We start from the raw sequence: 19,777 nt of genomic DNA, 5'->3' as shown, positions 1-19,777 counted from the left end.
GTATCTGATTAGATTGCAAACTGCTCAGATGGCTATGCTGATGGGCAATATATCAAATACAAAATAATAATAAAAACGTGGCAACTCCTCCTCCCACGCCTCCAATTAAGTGCTACAGTAGTCTTGTTAATCATCCCTTTTTTAATAATAGAGCACGCCATCCAGGAGCCTTTCTACCTGGTTACATTTAACATTCAATAGAATAGACGGTCCCTTCTGAATAGAGCTATATACAGCGCTGCGTACGCCTTTCAGCGCTACAGAAATGATAGATAGTATTAGTTAGATCCCTTTTTGAATATTACCACCCGTGAATATAAATCTAAAATCTCTGATTCTTTGATGGTTCTATTCCAGTTTAATTCAATGGACTGGGCTTAAAGTCATTAGCGGCATCAAGATCCTCCCCCCCCCCAAAAAAAAAAAAAGAAGAAAGAAACACCTTTAAGTGAGGCAACCCTAAGCTAACCTGATACTCTAGTAATTCTCTTTTCTTCATATAAGTGCTTTCCATTACACCCATTGCAAGAGAGACGGGTAGCAGCGACGTCCGATCAGCTTGAGTTTACACCGTCACCATGGAGATCAACGAGCTTCGGCACTATGTCTCGAGCGGGCTGACTATTCGTTGACTACCGAGCTCCGGCCTTGTCCGGCTCCTGCAAGGAGCGAGGGAGGGGGGCTGGGGACTGAGCGAGCAGCCCGGCCAGACGTTCGTGGCGGGAATGGCGTCAACGGGAGCTCAACGCGTCCACCTGAGATTTGTATGAAGTCAAGTGAGTCCTACTTTGCCTCTTCACTTCGGCTGCATATTAAAGGAGCTGGTGGTTGTCGTTAACGGCATTGCTTTTATTTTTTTCGCTACTTTTCTTCCCAAAGGGGAGGAGGGGACATGAAATTGGTTATCTTTCTCTCCCTTTCCACATTTCCCACTTCTTTCTGCTTGACGTGTTCAAAACAAACAAGAGGAAAAAAATTTGATGAGTACGAACGTTTGAAAGCGTTTAACGCAGTGGTCTCAAACTCAAACCCTTTGCAGGGCCGCATTTTGGATTTGTAGATACTTGGAGGGCCTCAGAAAAAATAGTTAATGTCTTATTAAAGAAATGACAATTTTGCAAGAGGTAAAACTCTTTATAGTTTATAAATCTTTCCTTTTGGCTAAGTCTTAATAATATTGTAATTTATAGCTAAAGAGACATATGTTTAAGAAACTGTTTTATTTTACTTTTGTGATTATGATAAACATACAGAGGGCCTCAAAATAGTACCTGGCGGGGCCGCGAGTTTGAGACCACTGGTTTAACGTGATGTGACTAGCTAGCAATACAGCATCTTTAAATCTTCATCTGAAAGTCAGGTGACCAATTTTTTTTTTTTATGGAGATTACTGGAGAAAAGTCTGGGTGGGAGGAATCAATCCAGACAGCTTCTTTTCGAGCTTGAAGACCATTTAAAACCTACCCTGGTCCCAAGTATAGCTAGCACGGGACAAGATGCTGAGATGGGTCCCTGATCCCATCCCCTCCCCCTCACATTACTACCGCATAAAAACAGCTTTACAGAGAGCCCTTTACCAGATACAGAACTGGGATCTCTAAGAAACTAAACTCATTAAGAGAAATAAAAACAGATATGCACTTTCTGTACTGAACACAGGGGTCCTGGGCCCAGGATCTCCTAAAATTAGCCACCATCCTTGCTGGTGGGAATCCCGAAGCACTGCCAGTTCACGGAAAACCTCTCACGGCTCATCCTCTGGTTACCAGATTCATGAGGGGCCTTTTCAATGTGAAACCACCTCTTAAGCCCCCTCCGATTATCTGGGATCTTAATGTGGTTCTGTCCTCTCTCATGAAACCTCCTTTCGAACCATTGGCCACAGCTCATCTCAAATTTCTCACTTAGAAAGTGGTCTTCCTTATTGCCCTCACCTCTGCCAGGAGGGTCAGTGAGTTACATGCACTAGTGGCTGATCCACCTTTAACTGTTTTTCACCATGACAAGGTGGTTCTACGTACACATCCAAAGTTTCTCCCTAAAGTTGTCTCTGACTTTCACCTTAATCAGTCCATTGTCTTACCTGTATTCTTCTCGAAACCTCATTCTCATCCAGGAGAACAGGCTTAGCATACTTTGGACTGTAAGCGTGCTTTGGCTTACTATTTAGAGCGCACTAAGCCTCACAGATCATCTCCCCAACTTTTTCTATCTTTTGATCCCAATAAGTTGTGTCATCCTGTTTCTAAATGTACGATATCCAATTGGCTTGCTGCTTGCATCTCGTTCTGTTATGCTCAGACCGTACTGACACTGGAAGGTTCTGTCACGGCCCGACACTGGAAGGCTCTGTCACGGCCCATAAGGTTAGAGCTATGGCAGCATCTGTGGCTTTCCTCAGATCACCTCCTATTGAGGAAATCTGCAAGGCTGCTACTTGGTCCTCAGTTCATACTTTCACCTCTCATTATTGTCTGGATGCATTCTTCAGACGGGATGGACACTTCGGCCAATCTGTTTTACAAAATTTATTTTCCTAATGGCCAACCTTCCCTCCATCCCTCTTTTTGTTAGCTTGGAGGTCACTCATCAATTAAGACTATGCTGCCTGCTTGTCCTAGGATAAAGCACAGTTACTTACCATAACAGGTGTTATCCAAGGACAGCAGGCAGATATTCTTACGTCCCACCCACCTCCCCAGGTTGACTTCTTAGCTGGCTTATCTTAACTGGGGACTGCGCGCCTCCGTCGGGTGGGAAGGCACTCGCGCATGCGCGGTGCCGCCTACTGGAACTTTCTAAGTTCTTAGAGTGCAATCACTCTAAAATTGTCCGTACCGGGGCTCCGTCGGTACCGTCACCCATCAGTTAAGAATATCTGCCTACTGTCCCTGGATAACACCTGCTACGGTAAGTAACTGTGCTTTTTCCTGGCACCCTGATATTAATGTGTTGGGTCACGGAACATTGGGATGCTCCAGAAGAGTCCCTTAATGGAGCATTGGGATGCTCCGGAAGAGTCCCTTAAAGTTGCTGTATCCAATGGCACTGGAGTGTCACCAGCTGTTTGGCTCTGCCCAAGGTGGATTCCTTGGTAGCGCAAGTTACAAAGCGCACCAGGCATGGTGTTAAAGGATATGCAGGATCGCAGAGTGGAAGTGGTTCTCAAGAGGCTGTTCAAGGCTTTGGCCTTAGGAATCAAAGTGGCCACAGTAGCCTCCTTTGTGACCTGTGCCTACCATACCAGGTTACAGAGTCTTAAGCACGAGAGCGACAAGCCTTTTCCCCAGCTCTACTAGCAGAAGTGAATTACATAGCAGATGCTCTGTATGACATCCCTTTGGATCTCAGCCCGCTGGATGCTCTGGATCAGGCAATGGGCTGATGACTCCACCTCCAAAGCTTAAGAACATAAGAATTACCCCTGCTAGGTCAGACCAGTGGTCCATCGTGCCCAGCAGTCCGCTCACGCGGCGGCCCTTAGGTCAAAGACCAGTGCCCTAACTGAGACTAACTTTACCTGCGAATGTTCTGGTTCAGCAGGAACTTGTCTAACTTTATCATGAATCCCTGGAGGGTGTTTTCCCTATTAACAGCCTCCAGGAAAGCGTTCCAGTTTTCCACCACTCTCTCAGCAGACTTCCTTTTAAAGGGTAAATGTCCTTCAAGAAAGGACTGGATGAACTCATGACTAGCATAGCAGATTGTCATCCAAAATCTTTGCCTGACAGTAGATCTAGAACCTCTAGAGCAGTGTTCTTCAACCTTTTTACACTTATGGACCGGCGGAAATAAAATAATTATTTCGTGGACCGGCAAACTACTAAGACTGAAATTTTTTTAAAAAAACAATCGCTGCCCCGTCCCCGCGAGCTCAGTCCCACAAACCATCTGATCCCATCCGCACAAGCCTCAAATAGTTATGATTTTATATTGAACATATTTTATTAAAGTATAAAAAGAAACAATATTCTATACAATTGTCATTTTATAAATACAAATAATACAGGGCAAAGATCAACAAAACCCCTGTCTCCCCTCTCCTTCACATATATCCCCTCTACTATCAAGAAAACTGAATAAGCCAAATTATTACAGAATGCTACACAAATATCATGTAACAGAATACCACAGTCACATATGACAGGAATGGTGTTAGGGGAGTGGAACTAGGGCAACTGCCCCCTGGTCAGAGAGAGCCCTAAGCCAGCTGGAAGCTAAAGAAGCACTGCCTGGGCTTTGCACTCCCCAGTTATGTCTAGCAAGATACATATTTCAAATCTGATATATTTGAATCACAAGATAGAAATAAAATTATTTTTTTCTACCTTTTTTCATCTCTAGTTTCTGCTTTCATTGCCTTTTCACTCTTTTCCAGCCAGTGTCTGCCCTAAGAACATAAGAATTACCACTGCTGGGTCAGACCAGAGGTCCATCATGACCAGCAGTCCGCTCACGCGGCAGCCCTCTTGTCTAAGACCAGCACCCTAACTGAGACTAGCCCTACCAGCGCTCGTTCTTGTTCAGCAGGAACTTGTCTAACTTTGTCTTGAATCCTTGGAGGGTGTTTTCCCCTATAACAGCCTCTGGAAGAGCAATCCAGCTTTCTTCCACAGAACTTCCTTACGTTTGTACGGAATCTATCCCCTTTCAACTTTATAGAGTGCCCTCTCGTTTTCCCTGCCTTGCAGAGGGTGAACAACCTGTCCTTAGCTACTAAGTCTATTCCCTTCAGTACCTTGAATGTTTCTATCATGTCCCCTCTCAATCTCCTCTGCTCAAGGGAGAAGAGGCCCAGTTTCTCTAATCTTTCGCTGTATGGCAACTCCTCCAGCCCCTTAACCAATTTAGTCGCTCTTCTCTGGACCCTTTCGAGTAGTACCGTGTCCTTCCTCATGTACGGTGACCAGTGCTGGACGCAGTACTCCAGATGAGGGCATACCATGGCCCAGTACAGCGGCATGATAACCTTCTCTGTCTCTTCAGTCCAGCATCTGCCCCTTCCATTCACTATCTCTCTTTCCCTGCCATCTCTCCTCCTGCCCCCCCTCCCCATTTGGTCTGGCATCCATCATCTTCCTTCTGTTCCCCTCATGGTCTGGCATCTCAGTCCTTCCCTCCCCCCTGTGGTTTTTAGCATCTCTCTCTTCTCATTTCCTCCACTCAGATCTGATATCGTTCTCTGCTCTCTCTTCCCTTTTCTTCTCTGGTTTTCCTTCTCTATATTCTGCCTCCATCTAAATTAAATTCTTTCTTACTATTTAGTCCTGTTTCCCTCTTTTTACTGTGTCTACCCACAGCTTGTCACCCCTTTCCCTCACCCCTCCATTATCTTACTATTTTCTTACCCCTTTATTTATCTCCTCCTTCCATCCAGTATGTGTTCTTTCCCCACTTCCATTCAGCATCTGCTCTCCCCTCTCAACTGACATCCATCTGCCTTCTGCTCTCTCTCCCTTCTTCTCACTTCCATCATCTGTCCCCTTCTCTCTCTCATCTCCTCCATTCCATCATATGCCCCTTCTCTCTCTCTCCCCCCCCCCAACTTCCATCATCTGCCCTCCTTCCCCTCACCTTTGCGGGTCACTTTCTTTCCCCTGAGGGTGGTTCATGTCAGAGGGGAAGCTTTGGCCGAGCAGAACCGCTTGCAAGGAACAGTGGAACATATTGATTGATGTCCATGCTGGGGCCCGTTGCCGTTTGAAGGAAAAAAAAAAAAGGGACCTGCAAAGGCGAGAGGAAGGGAAACCTCCAGGACAGCTGCTCTTTGCCCTCCTTCAGCGGCCCAAGAGTCCAGACCAACAGTGGCAGCTCTGTGTACTTTTAACTTCGGCACAGAGCTGCCCCTAAGCAGTAGTTTAGCGCGGTTTCATGAGGCAGCCTAGGGGCCTTTGCTAGGCCGGCCCGCTTCGATGATGCGATGTGGGCCGACCTAGCAAAGGCCCTGAGGCTGCCTCATGAAACCGCGCTAAACTACTGCTTAGGGGCAGCTCTGTGCCGAAGTTAAAAGCACACAGAGCTGCCGCTGCTGGTCTGGAGGTGCGGAGACAAGGCAGGAGGCATACGCGGTGGAAGGCAGGAGTCCCGGCGAAGGCAGGAGTCCTGGCACAGCGATGGCAACTGGAAGTTGCAAGTCAGCTGACGCCGGCCTTTCGTTGCAGCGGGGACTGAATCCTTCGTGGACTGGCAAGATTTTTTTGCGGACCGGCACCGGTCCGCGGACCGGCAGTTGAAGAACTGTGCTCTAGAGGCTCAGGGTGCTCTAATTTTTAGGGCTGCAGGTGGTCTCTGCAGTATTCAGGAGCCACTTCCCAGAGATCCTTCCAGGGATACAGACAGAGGTTTGCCAAACCCAATGAAACCAGGCTTCCATTTCCAGTCCTGCTTTTTCCTCCAAAAAGCACAATGACGCCAGGTCCAGAGCAGTTCCCCTCAAGATAGGGATATGGCTCTTAGACTTTGTGCATGTTTGGCCTCAGATATTCTCAGACTGTTGAGTTCTAGAAATCATCCAGAGTGGTTACAAGCTGGAATTTTCACAGCCCTTAATGGACTGGTTTGTGGACTTCCAGTGGGTCGACCAGAAAAAGCACAGAGGCCACAGTGAGAAGTTTGTTGGAGATTCAGACCATAGAACCTGTGCCGCCTAAAGACTTGGGCTCAGGCAGATACTCACCTTGTCTTTTTCTCCTTACAGGCCATAGTATCATCCAAATGGTAGCTGGGTGCTGTGGGGGATTTCACTCTTCTGTGAGTCAAAAAGTAGAACATCTCGCTTTGGGATATACCAGTATGCAGTCAAACAAAAAGACAAGGAAGGAGTCTTTGCAACCAGTGATGTCTATTTAAACAATGGTCTCTACAATAAAGACTTATCACTGGTTGGAAAGACTCTTTCCTTGCCTTTTTGATTGACTGCTCTCTTCTGTGAGTACAATTGTTACTGATGGCAGGTTTCCAGTGGGTGCTCATTGCACACAGCAGGTTAGTTTTCCATTGTTCCTAATTGCTCTCTATGTTCACTGTTGGCTGTTTAATAATTATGTTGTTCTTTCTTACAGAGCAGCACAGAACAGACCTTACTTATGTTTCTGGGGAGATTCCCCCATGCCTCCTGCTTTGTTGTTACCTTGTTCAGTGTGGTTGCTTGGCTTTTTGACATAACTGCAGGGAGCTCTGTCTCTTTCTTAGTAGTAGTATGAGCACATGGTGAGAAAAGTGTGGATTTCTGCAGGTCCTAAATCACGGGAATGGATTGGACACCTTGCGTATAGAATCCTCCATGGACTACCAGAAATATTATCGAAAGTAAGAACCTAATCTTCCATTCAGGTTCTTCTTTCTCTCATGCATCATTTTGCATTTGCTCACATGAAATGTTATTTACCATTTTGACACCCAGTCTTGCAAGGCCCTCTTTCAATATTTCATAATCCTCTTGTGATTTAACAGCTTTGAACAGCTATGTATCATTAGTAATTTTAATTATCTCACTAGTTATTCCCATCTCTAGATCATTGATAAATATATTAAAAAGCAGCGGTCCCAGCACAGAACCCTAGATAACCCCACTATTTACATTTCTCCATTGAGGATATTGACCATTTAAACCTACTCTCTGTTTTATTTCAACCAGTTCTTAATCCATAATAGGACATTACCTCCTATCCCATGACTCTATTTCCTCAGAAGTCTTTCATGCATTCTTTATTCTAATTTTCTTTTTGACTGGTTGTACCCTGGTTTTCAGACTTCTCTTCATTAGGTATTTTTCCCGCTGCATAAAACGCACCTGACCATAAGACGCACCCTAGATTTAGAGGAGGAAAACAAGAAAAAAAACATTCTGAACCAAATTGTGTACTAATATATACCAGGCTCTGCACCCATTCCCCCTCACTCCCTGCCAGGCTCTGCACCCAACCTCACACTCCCTGTCATGCTCTGCACCCTGTCCCCCCTCCCTGCCAGGCTCTGCACCCAACCCCACACTCCTTACCAGGCTCTGCACCCTTTCCCTCTCCCTGCAAGGCTCTGTATCCAACCCCACACTCCTTGCCACGCTCTGCACCCTGTCCCCCCAGTACCTTTCTTTATCCCAGGACAAGCAGGCAGCATATTCCCACACATGGGTGACGTCACCGACGGAGCCCCGCAGCGGACAGCCTCGAAAGCAAACTTGTTTGAAGATCTCGATCTTTCGAGGACTGCATCGTGCCTGCATGCGTGCCTTCCCGCCCAAACTAGGGGGCGCATCTCCTGAGAGGATCCTCAGTTCATTTAATTCCGCGGAGACAAGAAGACACGTTTTTCTTCAGCTCTGCAGCACTTTTGCCTTCTCTTCACCGCGGCTGTTTCTTTTTTTTCAAAAAGTTCGGTCGCTGTGCTCTACTTTATTTCTCCTTTCTAAAATTTTTTTTTTTTAAAAAACAACAACAAATTTTTTGTTTCTTTTCTCTACGCTTGTCCGGCCGGTGAGCCTTGGGCCTAGGCCCAATTGCTCCTTCCGTTCGACACGGACTTTATTTTTTCTATGTCCCGGCCTCTCACCGGGTTTAAACGTTGTCGTCAGTGCAATCGTGTGATTTCGGTCACCGATCCCCACTGCCGCTGTCTACAGTGCCTGGGTCCATCCCATTCCCTAGAAGATTGTCATCGTTGTTTCACTCTCCACGGGCTTTTCGACGCAGGTGCGCCCAATTTTTTCAACTTTTCGGAGACATGGAGCAACCTTTGGATTCGACTTCGACCTCGGCGGCTGCCCCGGTATCGAAGGCTTCGACTCCGACAACATCGACGACTACGGTCTCGAAGGCTTCGACCCAAGTTCCGGCTGGAGCTTCGGTCTCAAAGGCCTCGACCTTGCCTGCTTCGGTTCCCTCGAAGATGGTGCCATCGGTGAAGTCTTCACTGGGGGGTAAGTCTCCGGGTTCTCTTTCAGGTACAGTACTCAAGAAGCCACCAGAGTCCTCTGCACGCCCATCTTCTAAGCGTACCTCCAAGATAAGGGAATACTCACCTTCGAGGTCGCCCTCTTCGGAGCGTACTGCTGCACCTACGAGATCAGAACCTTCTGGAGGTTCTGAACGATGCTGGAGGACATGCTAAAATCTATACTGACCACACAGATTTCCTCTTTAGTGGCTCAATTGGTCCCGTCCTCGACCTTGCCTCGGGTGGATCCGCCTGTCACCCAACCGGAGCATCCAGCATCTCGAGGCCGATCCCGGACACCGAAGAGAATACCTTCAGTATTCTCCCCAGAAATTTTTTCCAGCCGGGTAGCATGAAAAAGTAGCCAGGTGGGGCGGGATGGGGAAATTTGATGGTGGGGAAAATTAACCCCCTCTTTTACTAAGGTGCGCTAGCATTTTTAGTGTGCGCAAACCCCTGCGCTGCATGGGAAAACTAACACCAGCTCAATGCTTGCGTTAGCATCTAGCGCGCGTGGCAATTCCTCCGCATACTAAGTGCACGCTAAAACCACTATCGTAACTTAGTAAAAGGAGCCCTAAATGTGTACTATTTTTATTAGTTAATTATTATTATTATTTTCCAATGCTCAATATGACTTCCTTTTTTAAGGTTTGACACTTGTGCCAGAATATTTTTACTAAATTTAAGAAGTATTTGCCCTCTTTCAAATGATATAGAGGTTAAAAAAAGGTAAAGGCGTTAATGAAGTCATTAGATTCAATCTAGCCATTTATTTCTGCATGAATTTAAACTAAAAAAAAGATAAATATAGCTCATCCAGTCATACGAGAAATGGCTCTACAGCAGGGGTGCCCACACGTTTTGGGCTTGCGAGCTACTTTTAAAATGACCAAGTCAAAATGATCTACCAACAATAAAATAAAAAAAAAACCCCCACAAAGCACACTGTATGCAGAGAAAATGTTAATTATCATTTATATTCCACGGATTTTCAAAGAGGTCGAGGCAGACGATTCTATGAAATGTCACCTCAGGAACAACTATACAAAAATAGACAAATATACCACCTCTCTTTTTACTATATCGCAATAGCGGTTTTTAGAGCAGGGAGATGCACTGAATGCCCTGCGCTGCTCTCGATGCTCATAGGCTCCCTGCGCTAAAAACCGCTATTGCGGTTTAGTAAAAGGGGGCCATAGTGCAAAATATAGACAGCAGATATAAATTCTCAAAACAGACACATTTTGATCACTAAACTGAAAATAAAATCATTTTTCCTACCTTTTTGTCTGGTGATTTCATGAGTCTCTGCACTTTCTTCTTCTGATTATAAATCCAATATTTTTTCTTTCTGCCCCTCACCTTTTCTTTCTGTCTCTCTTTGTTTCTCTCTCCCCCTGCCCCCCCAAGCCATCGCGCCAATTTCTCCACTTCCCTGATTCTTTCCCTACCCCCTAAGCAACCATGCCGATTTCTCCCTGCTTCCACGAGCCAGGCCAGGAATGTATAAGCGCCGGACTCACAAGACTTCACCTCTGATGTCAATTCTTACGTCGGAGAGGAAGTTCCAGGCCAGCCAGGCAGTGATTGGCTGGCCCAAAACTTCCTCTCTGACGTCAGAATTGACGTCGGAGGTGAAGTCTTGTGAGTCCGGCGCTTGTATGCTCCTGGCCTGGCTCAGGGAGGCAGGAAGAGAAAGATTGCCAAGGCAACGCGATCGACTCACATTGCCTTTGCGATCTACTGGTCGATCACGCTCGACCATTTGGGCACCCCTGTTGTTATGGTATCCTGTCCTGACCTGAGGAAAGGGGTTTAGTCCCCAAAAAACTGCCTTATTTCCATTTCCTATTTATAAACTTTAATCAATAGATACAATACTATTTGATTCTACGTAAAGCAACAAAAAAATTTTTTCTACCTTTTGTCGTTTCTGCTTTAATCATCTTGTCTTCACTCTTCTTTCTAGCCAGCATCTGTCCGCTGCCTTCCATGCAGCATCAGCCCCTTCCATCCACCGTCCGCCCTTTCCCCGTTCCATATGGCATCTTCCCTTTTTTTATGCTCCTTCAATAAACTGTCTATCCTGTGCCCCTTCTCTTCTCCTTTGTACCTGATTGATTTCAGCTCTGCCACCTCTCCATTTTTCTCTCTCTGTCACCACCCCGTCCCCTATGCTCTGGCATCTCTCTCTTCTCCTTTGTTTCCTTCGCACCCCACAGTCTTGTATCTTCCCTTCCCTGATTCTCTGGCATCTCACTCCTTTCCTTTTCTTCCATCTCTCCCTCTCCCTCCATGCTCTGACATCTCCTCCCTAACCCTAACCCTTTCCTTCTTCCTTTTCCCTTGGTATGGCATACTTTCCTCCTTCTCTCCAATCCCTGGCATCTCGTTTCATTCCCTCCCTCATCTTCTTTCTCCCTCCAGTTGGGTGTAGCAAGTCTCTCCCCCTCTGCTCCCTTTCCTCCTTCTGTCACCCAAGGCCTGGCGTCATGAACTTCTTCAGGCAGCAGCATTCACAATTCGCTGCTGTTGCCAGCTTCGGGCCTTCTCTGTCGGGTCCTGCCTTCATGGAAACAGAAGTAGGCAGGACCCGGCAGAGAAGAAGGCCTGAAGCTGGCAACAGCAGTGAATTGTAAATGCTGTTGGTAGCCGAAGAAGTTCATGATTCCAGGCCGAGCACCAGGGCAGACTGCTACTCTCCCCCCCCCACGACCCTCCTATCTCTCCCTCCCTCCCATCACGAGACTCTAAACAGCACTGCTCTACTCTAAGCAGGCTGCTTCAGGGCTTTCTCCTACCGTGATTCCCTCTGGCACGTCACTGATGAGGGAAGGAGGGAGAGATAGGAAGGTCGGATCGGGTTGGGGGGCGCCCGGGATGATGATGAGGCTGCTGCTGCTGCCAGCGAATCCAGCAAGGGTGAGGCCCCAAAGCGCAGCACTTGCGGGCCCCCCCTGACCATTTCGGGCCCTAGGCCTGTGCCTACTGGGCCTATCCTTTAATCCGGCCCTGTTTCCCTCCCCCATATGCCCTGACATCTCTCTCTTCCACTCCATGGTATGGTATCTCCTTTCCCTCCCTCCCATGGTCTTTGCATCTCTTTCCTCCTTTTCCTGTTCTTCCTTCTCTCTCCTTCCCTCTCTCTCCCCAATTGGGTGCAGCAGCATTTCTCTTCTCCCTCCCCCCATTGGGTACAGCAGTATCATCAGCATTTCTCTTCCCCCCCCCAATTGGGTACAGCAGAAGCAGCATTTCTCTTCACCCTCCCCCCTAATTGGGTGCAGCAGCATGACTCTTCCCCCTCCCCCTATTGGGTACAGCAGCATCATCAGCATTTCTCTTAACCCCCCCCCAATTGGGTACAGCAGAAGCCCAGCATTTCTCTTCCCCCTCCCCCTCTAATTGGGTACAGCAGCATTTCTCCTCCCATTCACCCCCCCCCCCATCTCACACACCCGGCAGATTCGCTACAGACAAAGGCAAGTTGCAAGTTTCCCTTCGTCGCTGACCTATCTCCCAAAGGTCAGCGACAGAGGGAAGCTTACAACTTGCTGCTCTTGCTTACTTCGGGCCTTTCTCGTTGCCGGGTCCTGCCTTCACGGAAACAGAAAGTAGGCAGGACCCGGCAGCGAGAAAGGCCTGAAGTAAGCAAGAGCAAGTAAGCTTCCCTCCATGGCTGGCCTATTTCCCGCATGCTCCGGGGCTCTAATGGTCTGTGCCGGCTTCTCTTCCATACCTCCCCCCCCCCGACGTAACTTCCTGTTTCGGAGGGAAGCCGGGTTCGAGTTGCTTGCTGGGTTTGATTTTGTTTAAAGTCCGGCGGGAGTCTTTCGGCGGCTCTTCAGTCTGCGCGTTAAGTAGTGGCAGCAGCAGGATTCGGCAGATGACAGCTGGGTGGGCATCTAAATTTGCTGGGCAGAGCGCCCTGCTGAAAAGCGCTGGGGAGAACACTGACCTTCATCTGATTTTTCTCCGGACTCGCCTCCTCCGAAGCACCGGTCGAAGCCTTCGAGATATATTGCTTCTAAGCTTCGGAGGGAGTCTTCGGCTTTGGATACCGAGACTTCTCTGCCTCTTTCTTCAAAGTCGAAGCACGGATCCCGACACCATCGAGCATCGACTTGAAGTCCTTCTCGACCGAAGACTCCTCCGTCGAAACCGGCTCGTCGAGACACTTTAACCTCAGACCTCGACTCATTTGGTACCACGTACACCTGGTACTTCTCCACCCAGGAGCCTTAAGAGAAAACATTCTCTTACTCCACCTCACAGTGCAGCTTCTTCTGTGACTCTACGCCTTGACTCAGAACCACTCTCACCATATTCCAGAGAGGCTTCTCCTTCATACTCAGCACTTCCTAGATCTCGCAGTGTGTCTCCTGAGGAAGCATCTGATTCCAAATCCATTTCATTTGCCAAATTTATCTTTGATATGGGACAAGCTCTCAAACTAGATCTTCATTCTGTTTCTAAATATACTCCTGAATATTTAGCAGATATGGAGCTTCCTCATCCACCTAAAGAGTCACTACGTTTACCAATGACTCCTGTTCTCAAACAAACCTTTGTTCGTAACATGGAGACTCCTTATTCCATCACTGCCATTCCATCTAAATTGGAATCTCGTTATCGAACAGTTCCATGTAAAGGTTATGAAAAATCTCAACTTTCTCATCAATCCCTGGTAGTGGAATCATCTTTGAAGAAAGCACATCCTTCTAAAATCTACGCTTCAGTTCCTCCAGGCAGAGAAGGTCGTACCATGGATAAGTTTGGCCGCCGTTTATACCAGAACTCTATGATGGCAAGTAGAGTTCTTAATTATAGCTACATTTTTACATCTTACTTCAACCATTTTCTGAAGATATTACCATCTTTTTACCCGGACATCTCTACAACTCGTCTTTCGGAATTCAAACTCATCCTCAAGACTCTTTCTCAATTGCGACTCTTCATGTTACAAGCCTCATATGACGCTTTTGAACTCTCGTCTCGAGTATCTGCCTTTGAGGTAGCCATGCGTCGTTTAGCATGGTTACGTATTGTTGACATGGATCCCAATCTTCAAGATCGATTGGCGAATCTACCTTGTCAGGGTAACGATTTGTTCGATGACTCTATTGAAGCAGCTACCAAGCGTCTCTCAGAACATGAACGCTCTTTTGCTTCCCTCATTCGACCAAAACCTGCACCAACTAGAGGTTTTAAACAGACTCCACGTCGTTATCCTCAGAAAATGACTCCTGCTTTTTCCAGGCCTCCTCCTCGTCGTCCTCCTCAACAACAGCGCCAGCAAAAGTCTCAGACTCCTGCTGCCACCAAACCAGCTCATTCTTTTTGATAGTCTCAGCCTGAGCATTCCAATTTCTCTGTTTCCAAATTCTCCCCTCCCCATAGGGGGTCGTCTGTCCACATTTTATCACCAGTGGGAGCTCATTACATCAGATCTCTGGGTGCTTACCATCCTATGAGAGGGATACTCTCTTCGGTTGCTGCAGGTGCCTCCAGATCGCCATCCAAGAGAGTGTCCTTCCGATCAGTCGCACCTTCCCCTTCTTCTTCAAGAAGCTCGGGCTCTGCTTCGCCTGCGAGCTGTGGAGGAAGTTCCTCTTCCACAAAGGAACTTGGGATTCTACTCCCGTTATTTTCTAGCTCCCAAAAAGACGGGGGATTTGCGACCGATCCTGGATCTCAGAGCTCTCAACAAATATCTAGTCAAAGAGAAATTTCGAATGCTCACTCTGCCAACTTTATATTCCTTAATGGATCAAGGGGATTGGATGTGTTCCCTCGATCTCAAAGAGGCGTATACTCATATCCCTATTCATCCAGCATTTCGCAAGTACCTCAGATTTCAAGTAGGAAGCCTTCATCTGCAGTACCGAGTTCTCCCCTTCGGGTTGGCTTCTTCTCCCAGAGTTTTCACAAAATGTCTCGTGGTGGTGGCTGCAGCTCTTCGCAACCAGGGTCTCCAAGTATTTCCATACCTCGACGACTGGCTCATCAAAGCTCCCTCTTTTTCAGGGATTATTGCAGCGACCCAACAGACTATTCTTTTTCTACAAAGTTTGGGATTTCACATAAACTTTCCCAAATCTCAGTTGACTCCCTCTCTGTCTCTCCAGTTCATAGGAGCAACTCTGGACACTATCAATCTGAGAGCCTACCTTCCACAACCACGTCAGGCCGCCCTTCTTCAGATTTCTCAACAAGTCTTCCACCTTTCAACTGTTCCAGCACGAAAGATGATGGTTCTGCTCGGTCACATGGCTTCTACAGTTCATGTGATTCCTTTTGCCAGACTTCACCTTCGTATTCCTCAATGGACACTGGCATCCCAATGGCAGCAAACCGTGGATCCACCATCTCGACTGATTTCCATAACTCCTTCATTGCGGAAGTCTTTCCGTTGGTGGATGCTCTCTTTGAATCTTTCAAGAGGCTTGCTGTTCCACCCTCTTCCTCATCAGAAAGTCCTCACAACCGACTCGTCAACGTACACATGGGGAGCTCATGTGGACGGTCTTCGCACTCAGGGTCTATGGACTCAAGCAGACCGTCGGTGTCATATCAATCTGTTGGAACTCAGAGCGATATTCTATGCTCTCAAAGCTTTTCAACATCTCCTTCACGACATGGTGATTCTTGTACGTACCGACAACCAGGTAGCCATGTATTATGTCAACAAACAGGGAGGGACGGGATCTCATTCCCTAAGTCAGGAAGCTCTGAAATTGTGGCATTGGCCAATTCTTCACAACCTCTACCTCAGGGCTGTTTACATTCAGGGTCAACACAATTATTTGGCGGACAAATTGAGTCGTCTTCTACAACCTCACGAATAGACGCTCAATTCTCCTACTCTTCACCAAATCTTTGCTCGTTGGGGAACTCCGCAGATAGATCTGTTTGCATCATCTCTCAACTTCAAGCTGCCTCAATTTTGCTCCCGCATTTACGCTCCTCAACGTCTTGAAGCGGATGCGTTTCTACTGGATTGGAGGAATCAGTTCCTTTATGCCTTTCCTCCGTTTCCTCTGATTCTCAAGACTCTAGTCAAACTTAAGTCAGAACATGTCACCATGATTTTGATAGCTCCTCGGTGGCCCAGGCAACCTTGGTTCTCACTTCTACTTCAACTCAGCACCAGGGAGCCTCTACTTCTGCCAATATTTCCTTTTCTACTCACGCAGAGTCAAGGATCCTTGCTTCATCCCAATCTGCAGTCTCTACACTTAACAGCTTGGTACCTTTCTGCATAACAGATATGACGAAAGGACTTAGAGGAAGGGTATCACTGTTCGCCGACGATGCCAAACTTTGTAACATAGTAGGCAGATGCTTATTACCTGATAATATGACACACGACCTACTGCTGCTGGAACAATGGTCAAAAACTTGGCAGCTAGGCTTCAATGCTAAAAAATGCAAGATAATGCACTTGGGCAGGAGAAACCCCCGTAGAACTTATGTACTAAATGGTGAGACCTTGGTTAGAACTACGGCGGAACGCGATCTAGGAGTGATCATTAGCGAGGATATGAAGGTTGCCAATCAAGTGGAAAAGGCTTCCTCCAGGGCAAGACAAATGATGGGGTGTATCCGTAGAGGTTTCGTCAGCAGGAGACCTGAGGTTATGATGCCGTTGTACAGAGCCATGGTGAGGCCTCACTTAGAGTACTGTGTTCAGTTTTGGAGCCCACACTACCGAAAGGACGTGCTGAGGATCGAGTCGGTTCAGCGAACGGCCACCAGGATGGTCTTGGGGCTCAAGGATCTCACGTATGAAGAAAGACTAAAGAAGTTGCGGCTGTACTTGAGGAAAGAAGAGAACGGGGAGATATGATTGAAACGTATAAGTACATCACGGGACGCATCGAGTCAGAAGATGATATCTTCTGGCTCATGGGACCCTCAACCACCAGAGGGCATCCGCTGAAAATCAGGAAGTACTTCTTCACCGAAAGAGTGGTGGATCATTGGAACAGACTCCCACCCCAGGTGATAAAGGCCAGTAGCGTAACGGATTTAAGAAAAAATGGGATACTCACGTGGGATCTTTAAGGGAGTAAATTCAGGGGGGGGATACTTGGAATGGGCAGACTTGGTGGGCTATAGCCCTTTTCTGCCGCTTTTTCTATGTTTCTATGTTTCCTCAATTTTCTCAGTCTATTCGAGATATATTACTTGCTTCCAGAAAGCCATCAACTAGACAATGTTATGGCCAGAAGTGGACTAGATTTTCTACTTGGTGTTCTACACGTCACTTACAACCTATCTCGTCCTCCTTAGCATCAGTTCTGGACTACTTGCTTCATTTGTCACAATCTGGACTTCAAACTAAATCTATTCGAGTCCATCTTAGTGCTATAGCTGCTTTTCATCAGCCTCTCGATGGAAAACCTCTTTCTGCACATCCTATGGTTTCTCGCTTTATGAAAGGACTTCTAAATCTCCATCCACCACTTAAACCACCTCCAGTGGTTTGGGATCTCAATGTTGTTTTAGCTCAACTTATGAAGCCTCCTTTTGAACCGCTTGACAAAGCTCACCTCAAGTATCTCACTTGGAAAGCTGTGTTCCTGATTGCTCTCACATCTGCTCGACGAGTCAGTGAGTTACAAGCTTTGGTTGCAGATCCACCTTTCACAGTTTTTCATCATGACAAGGTGGTACTCCGTACTCATCCTAAATTCTTGCCTAAAGTTGTTTCAGACTTTCACATCAATCAGTCTATTGTTCTACCTGTATTTTTTCCAAAGCCTCATTCTCATCCTGGAGAAGTGGCCCTTCATACCTTGGATTGTAAACGTGCCTTGGCTTTCTACCTCCAACGCACTCAACTGCACAGAACATCTCCTCAACTTTTCATCTCATTTGATCCGAATAGGTTGGGACGTCCTATATCAAAGCGCACAATCTCCAACTGGATGGCTGCTTGCATTTCTTTCTGCTATGCTCAGGCTGGTCTTCCTCTGCAAGGTTGAGTGACGGGCCACAAAGTTAGAGCTATGGCGGCATCTGTAGCTTTCCTCCGATCAACTCCTATTGAGGAAATCTGCAAGGCTGCCACTTGGTCCTCGGTTCATACTTTCACCTCTCATTATTGTCTGGATACCTTATCCAGGAGGGATGGCCACTTTGGCCAATCTGTTTTGCAAAATCTTTTTTCGTAAATTGCCAACTTCCCTCCATCCCTTTTTACTTAGCTTGGAGGTCACCCATGTGTGGGAATATGCTGCCTGCTTATCCTGGGATAAAGCACAGTTACTTACCGTAACAGTTGTTATCCAGGGACAGCAGGCAGATATTCCCACAACCCTCCCACCTCCCCTGATTGGCTTCTTGGCTAGGTATCTGAACTGAGGATCCTCTCAGGAGATGCGCCCCCTAGTTCGGGCGGGAAGGCAAGCGCGCAGGCACGGTGCAGTCCTCGAAAGATCGAGATCTTCAAGCAAGTTTGCTTTCGAGGCTGTCCGCTGCGGGGCTCCGTCGGTGACGTCACCCATGTGTGGGAATATCTGCCTGCTGTCCCTGGATAACAACTGTTACGGTAAGTAACTGTGCTTTATCCCAGGACAAGCAGGCAGCATATTCTTAACTGATGGGTGACGGTACCGACGGAGCCCCGGTACGGACAATTTTAGAGTGATTGCACTCTAAGAACTTAGAAATTTCTAGCTAGCCCGCATCGCGCATGCGTGAGTGCCTTCCCGGCCGACAGAGGCGCGCGGTCCCCAGTTTCTTAGTTTCCGCGGAGCTAAGAAGACGCTTTTTTTCCCCCCCAAAAAATTTAATTAATCTTTTTTCTCTTTCTTTTTCGGTCGGTCCCGGCGGGGCCTGTTGGTATCATCGAAGCCTCGACCTTCGATTTTGCTACTGCCGTTTTTCCCTTCATGCCCCCTTCACCGGGCTTTAAGAAGTGTCAGCGGTGTGCACGCCCTATGTCTCTGTCCGACCCGCACAATTGGTGTCTTCAGTGCCTGGGTCCAGAGCATAGGGCTTCTACGTGCACCCGTTACGCTTCTCTTCAAAAGAGAACTTTGAAGAATCGCCAGATCCAACAACAGCTTCTTTTCGGTACCACCATGGAGAGTCCTCTGGCGTCGACCCCGGCATTGGCGGCATCATCCAAATCGGCGCCAGCCCTCTCGACACCGCAGGATGTGTCTTCGGTGTCGCACCTCACGGGTAAGCCGGCTAAGAAGCCATCCCCTACAGTCCTTGGCCCGCCAGTCGAACAAGCAGTGAGCCAAGTCCTGCAGACTGCGCGCCGGCCCCGTAAACGCTCCGCTCCTATTGAAGTCACTGCCTCTTCATCGGCATCTACTTCACCTGAGCATCGAGCGGCACCGCAGGTACCGAAAAAGAGAAAAGCGGTACCGGTGCCTTCGGGACCATCACTGGATGACCGTATAGCGTCCATTCTCCAGGTCCAGCTTAAGGAGCAGTTACAACAACTTCTCCCGGCTCTTCTGACCCCGAGCCTTCCAGTGTCAGTACCTGCTGAGCCTTCGGTGCCGATCGTCACCCAGCCTATTTTGTCAGCATCGACTTTATCGGCACTGCTGCATTCTGCCTCTTCGGTATCCATGCCTATTCTCTCGGCGGAACCACAATCCCCACCTGCTCGTCCTTTTAGGCAACAATCATCCTATCAGCGTTGTTTCTCAGCTCGACCTCTTCAACCTCATCCTCCTCAGCCTCGGAGACAACGCCAGCAACAGCACGAATAGGCTCGCCAACAACAACCTGTTGCTCAGCCTAAACATACTCAGCCCTTTTGACTTTCTTCTCCAGGGCATAGCCAGTCTCCCCTCTTCCTCTCCTTTACTAC

General features: G+C 47.6%; 2 protein-coding genes across 7 annotated transcripts in view; one reads left to right on the top strand and one right to left on the bottom strand.

Annotated features, from left to right (window-relative positions):
- Nucleotides 1-896, bottom strand: part of CIB4 (calcium and integrin binding family member 4) — a 95,748-nt gene extending 94,852 nt beyond the window's left edge. The window contains exon 1 of one of the 4 annotated variants that reach the window (XM_033939528.1): nucleotides 788-896. Coding sequence is in view for 1 of the 4 variants with exons in the window: in XM_033939524.1 (XP_033795415.1) it covers nucleotides 470-523 (54 nt within the window). In the remaining 3 variants the exon portion in view is untranslated. Of the gene's footprint in view, nucleotides 1-469; nucleotides 572-787 lie in introns of those variants that run through there. The other 3 variants (XM_033939526.1, XM_033939527.1, XM_033939524.1) reach the window with 3 other exon arrangements.
- The window catches only part of LOC117358073 (serine-threonine kinase receptor-associated protein-like), a 175,328-nt gene continuing 156,196 nt past the window's right edge, over nucleotides 646-19,777 (top strand). For 2 of the 3 annotated variants that reach the window (XM_033939523.1, XM_033939521.1), the window contains exon 1: nucleotides 646-776. The gene's annotated coding sequence lies outside the window, so the exon portion shown is untranslated. The remainder of the gene's footprint in view (nucleotides 777-19,777) is intronic. The other variant, XM_033939522.1, reaches the window with a different exon arrangement.

This window comes from Geotrypetes seraphini, chromosome 3 (assembly GCF_902459505.1).
Source record: "Geotrypetes seraphini chromosome 3, aGeoSer1.1, whole genome shotgun sequence".
NCBI lineage: Eukaryota > Metazoa > Chordata > Amphibia > Gymnophiona > Dermophiidae > Geotrypetes > Geotrypetes seraphini.
Note: the sequence above shows the minus strand (reverse complement) of the source record. Positions and strands in the feature narration are given on the sequence as shown.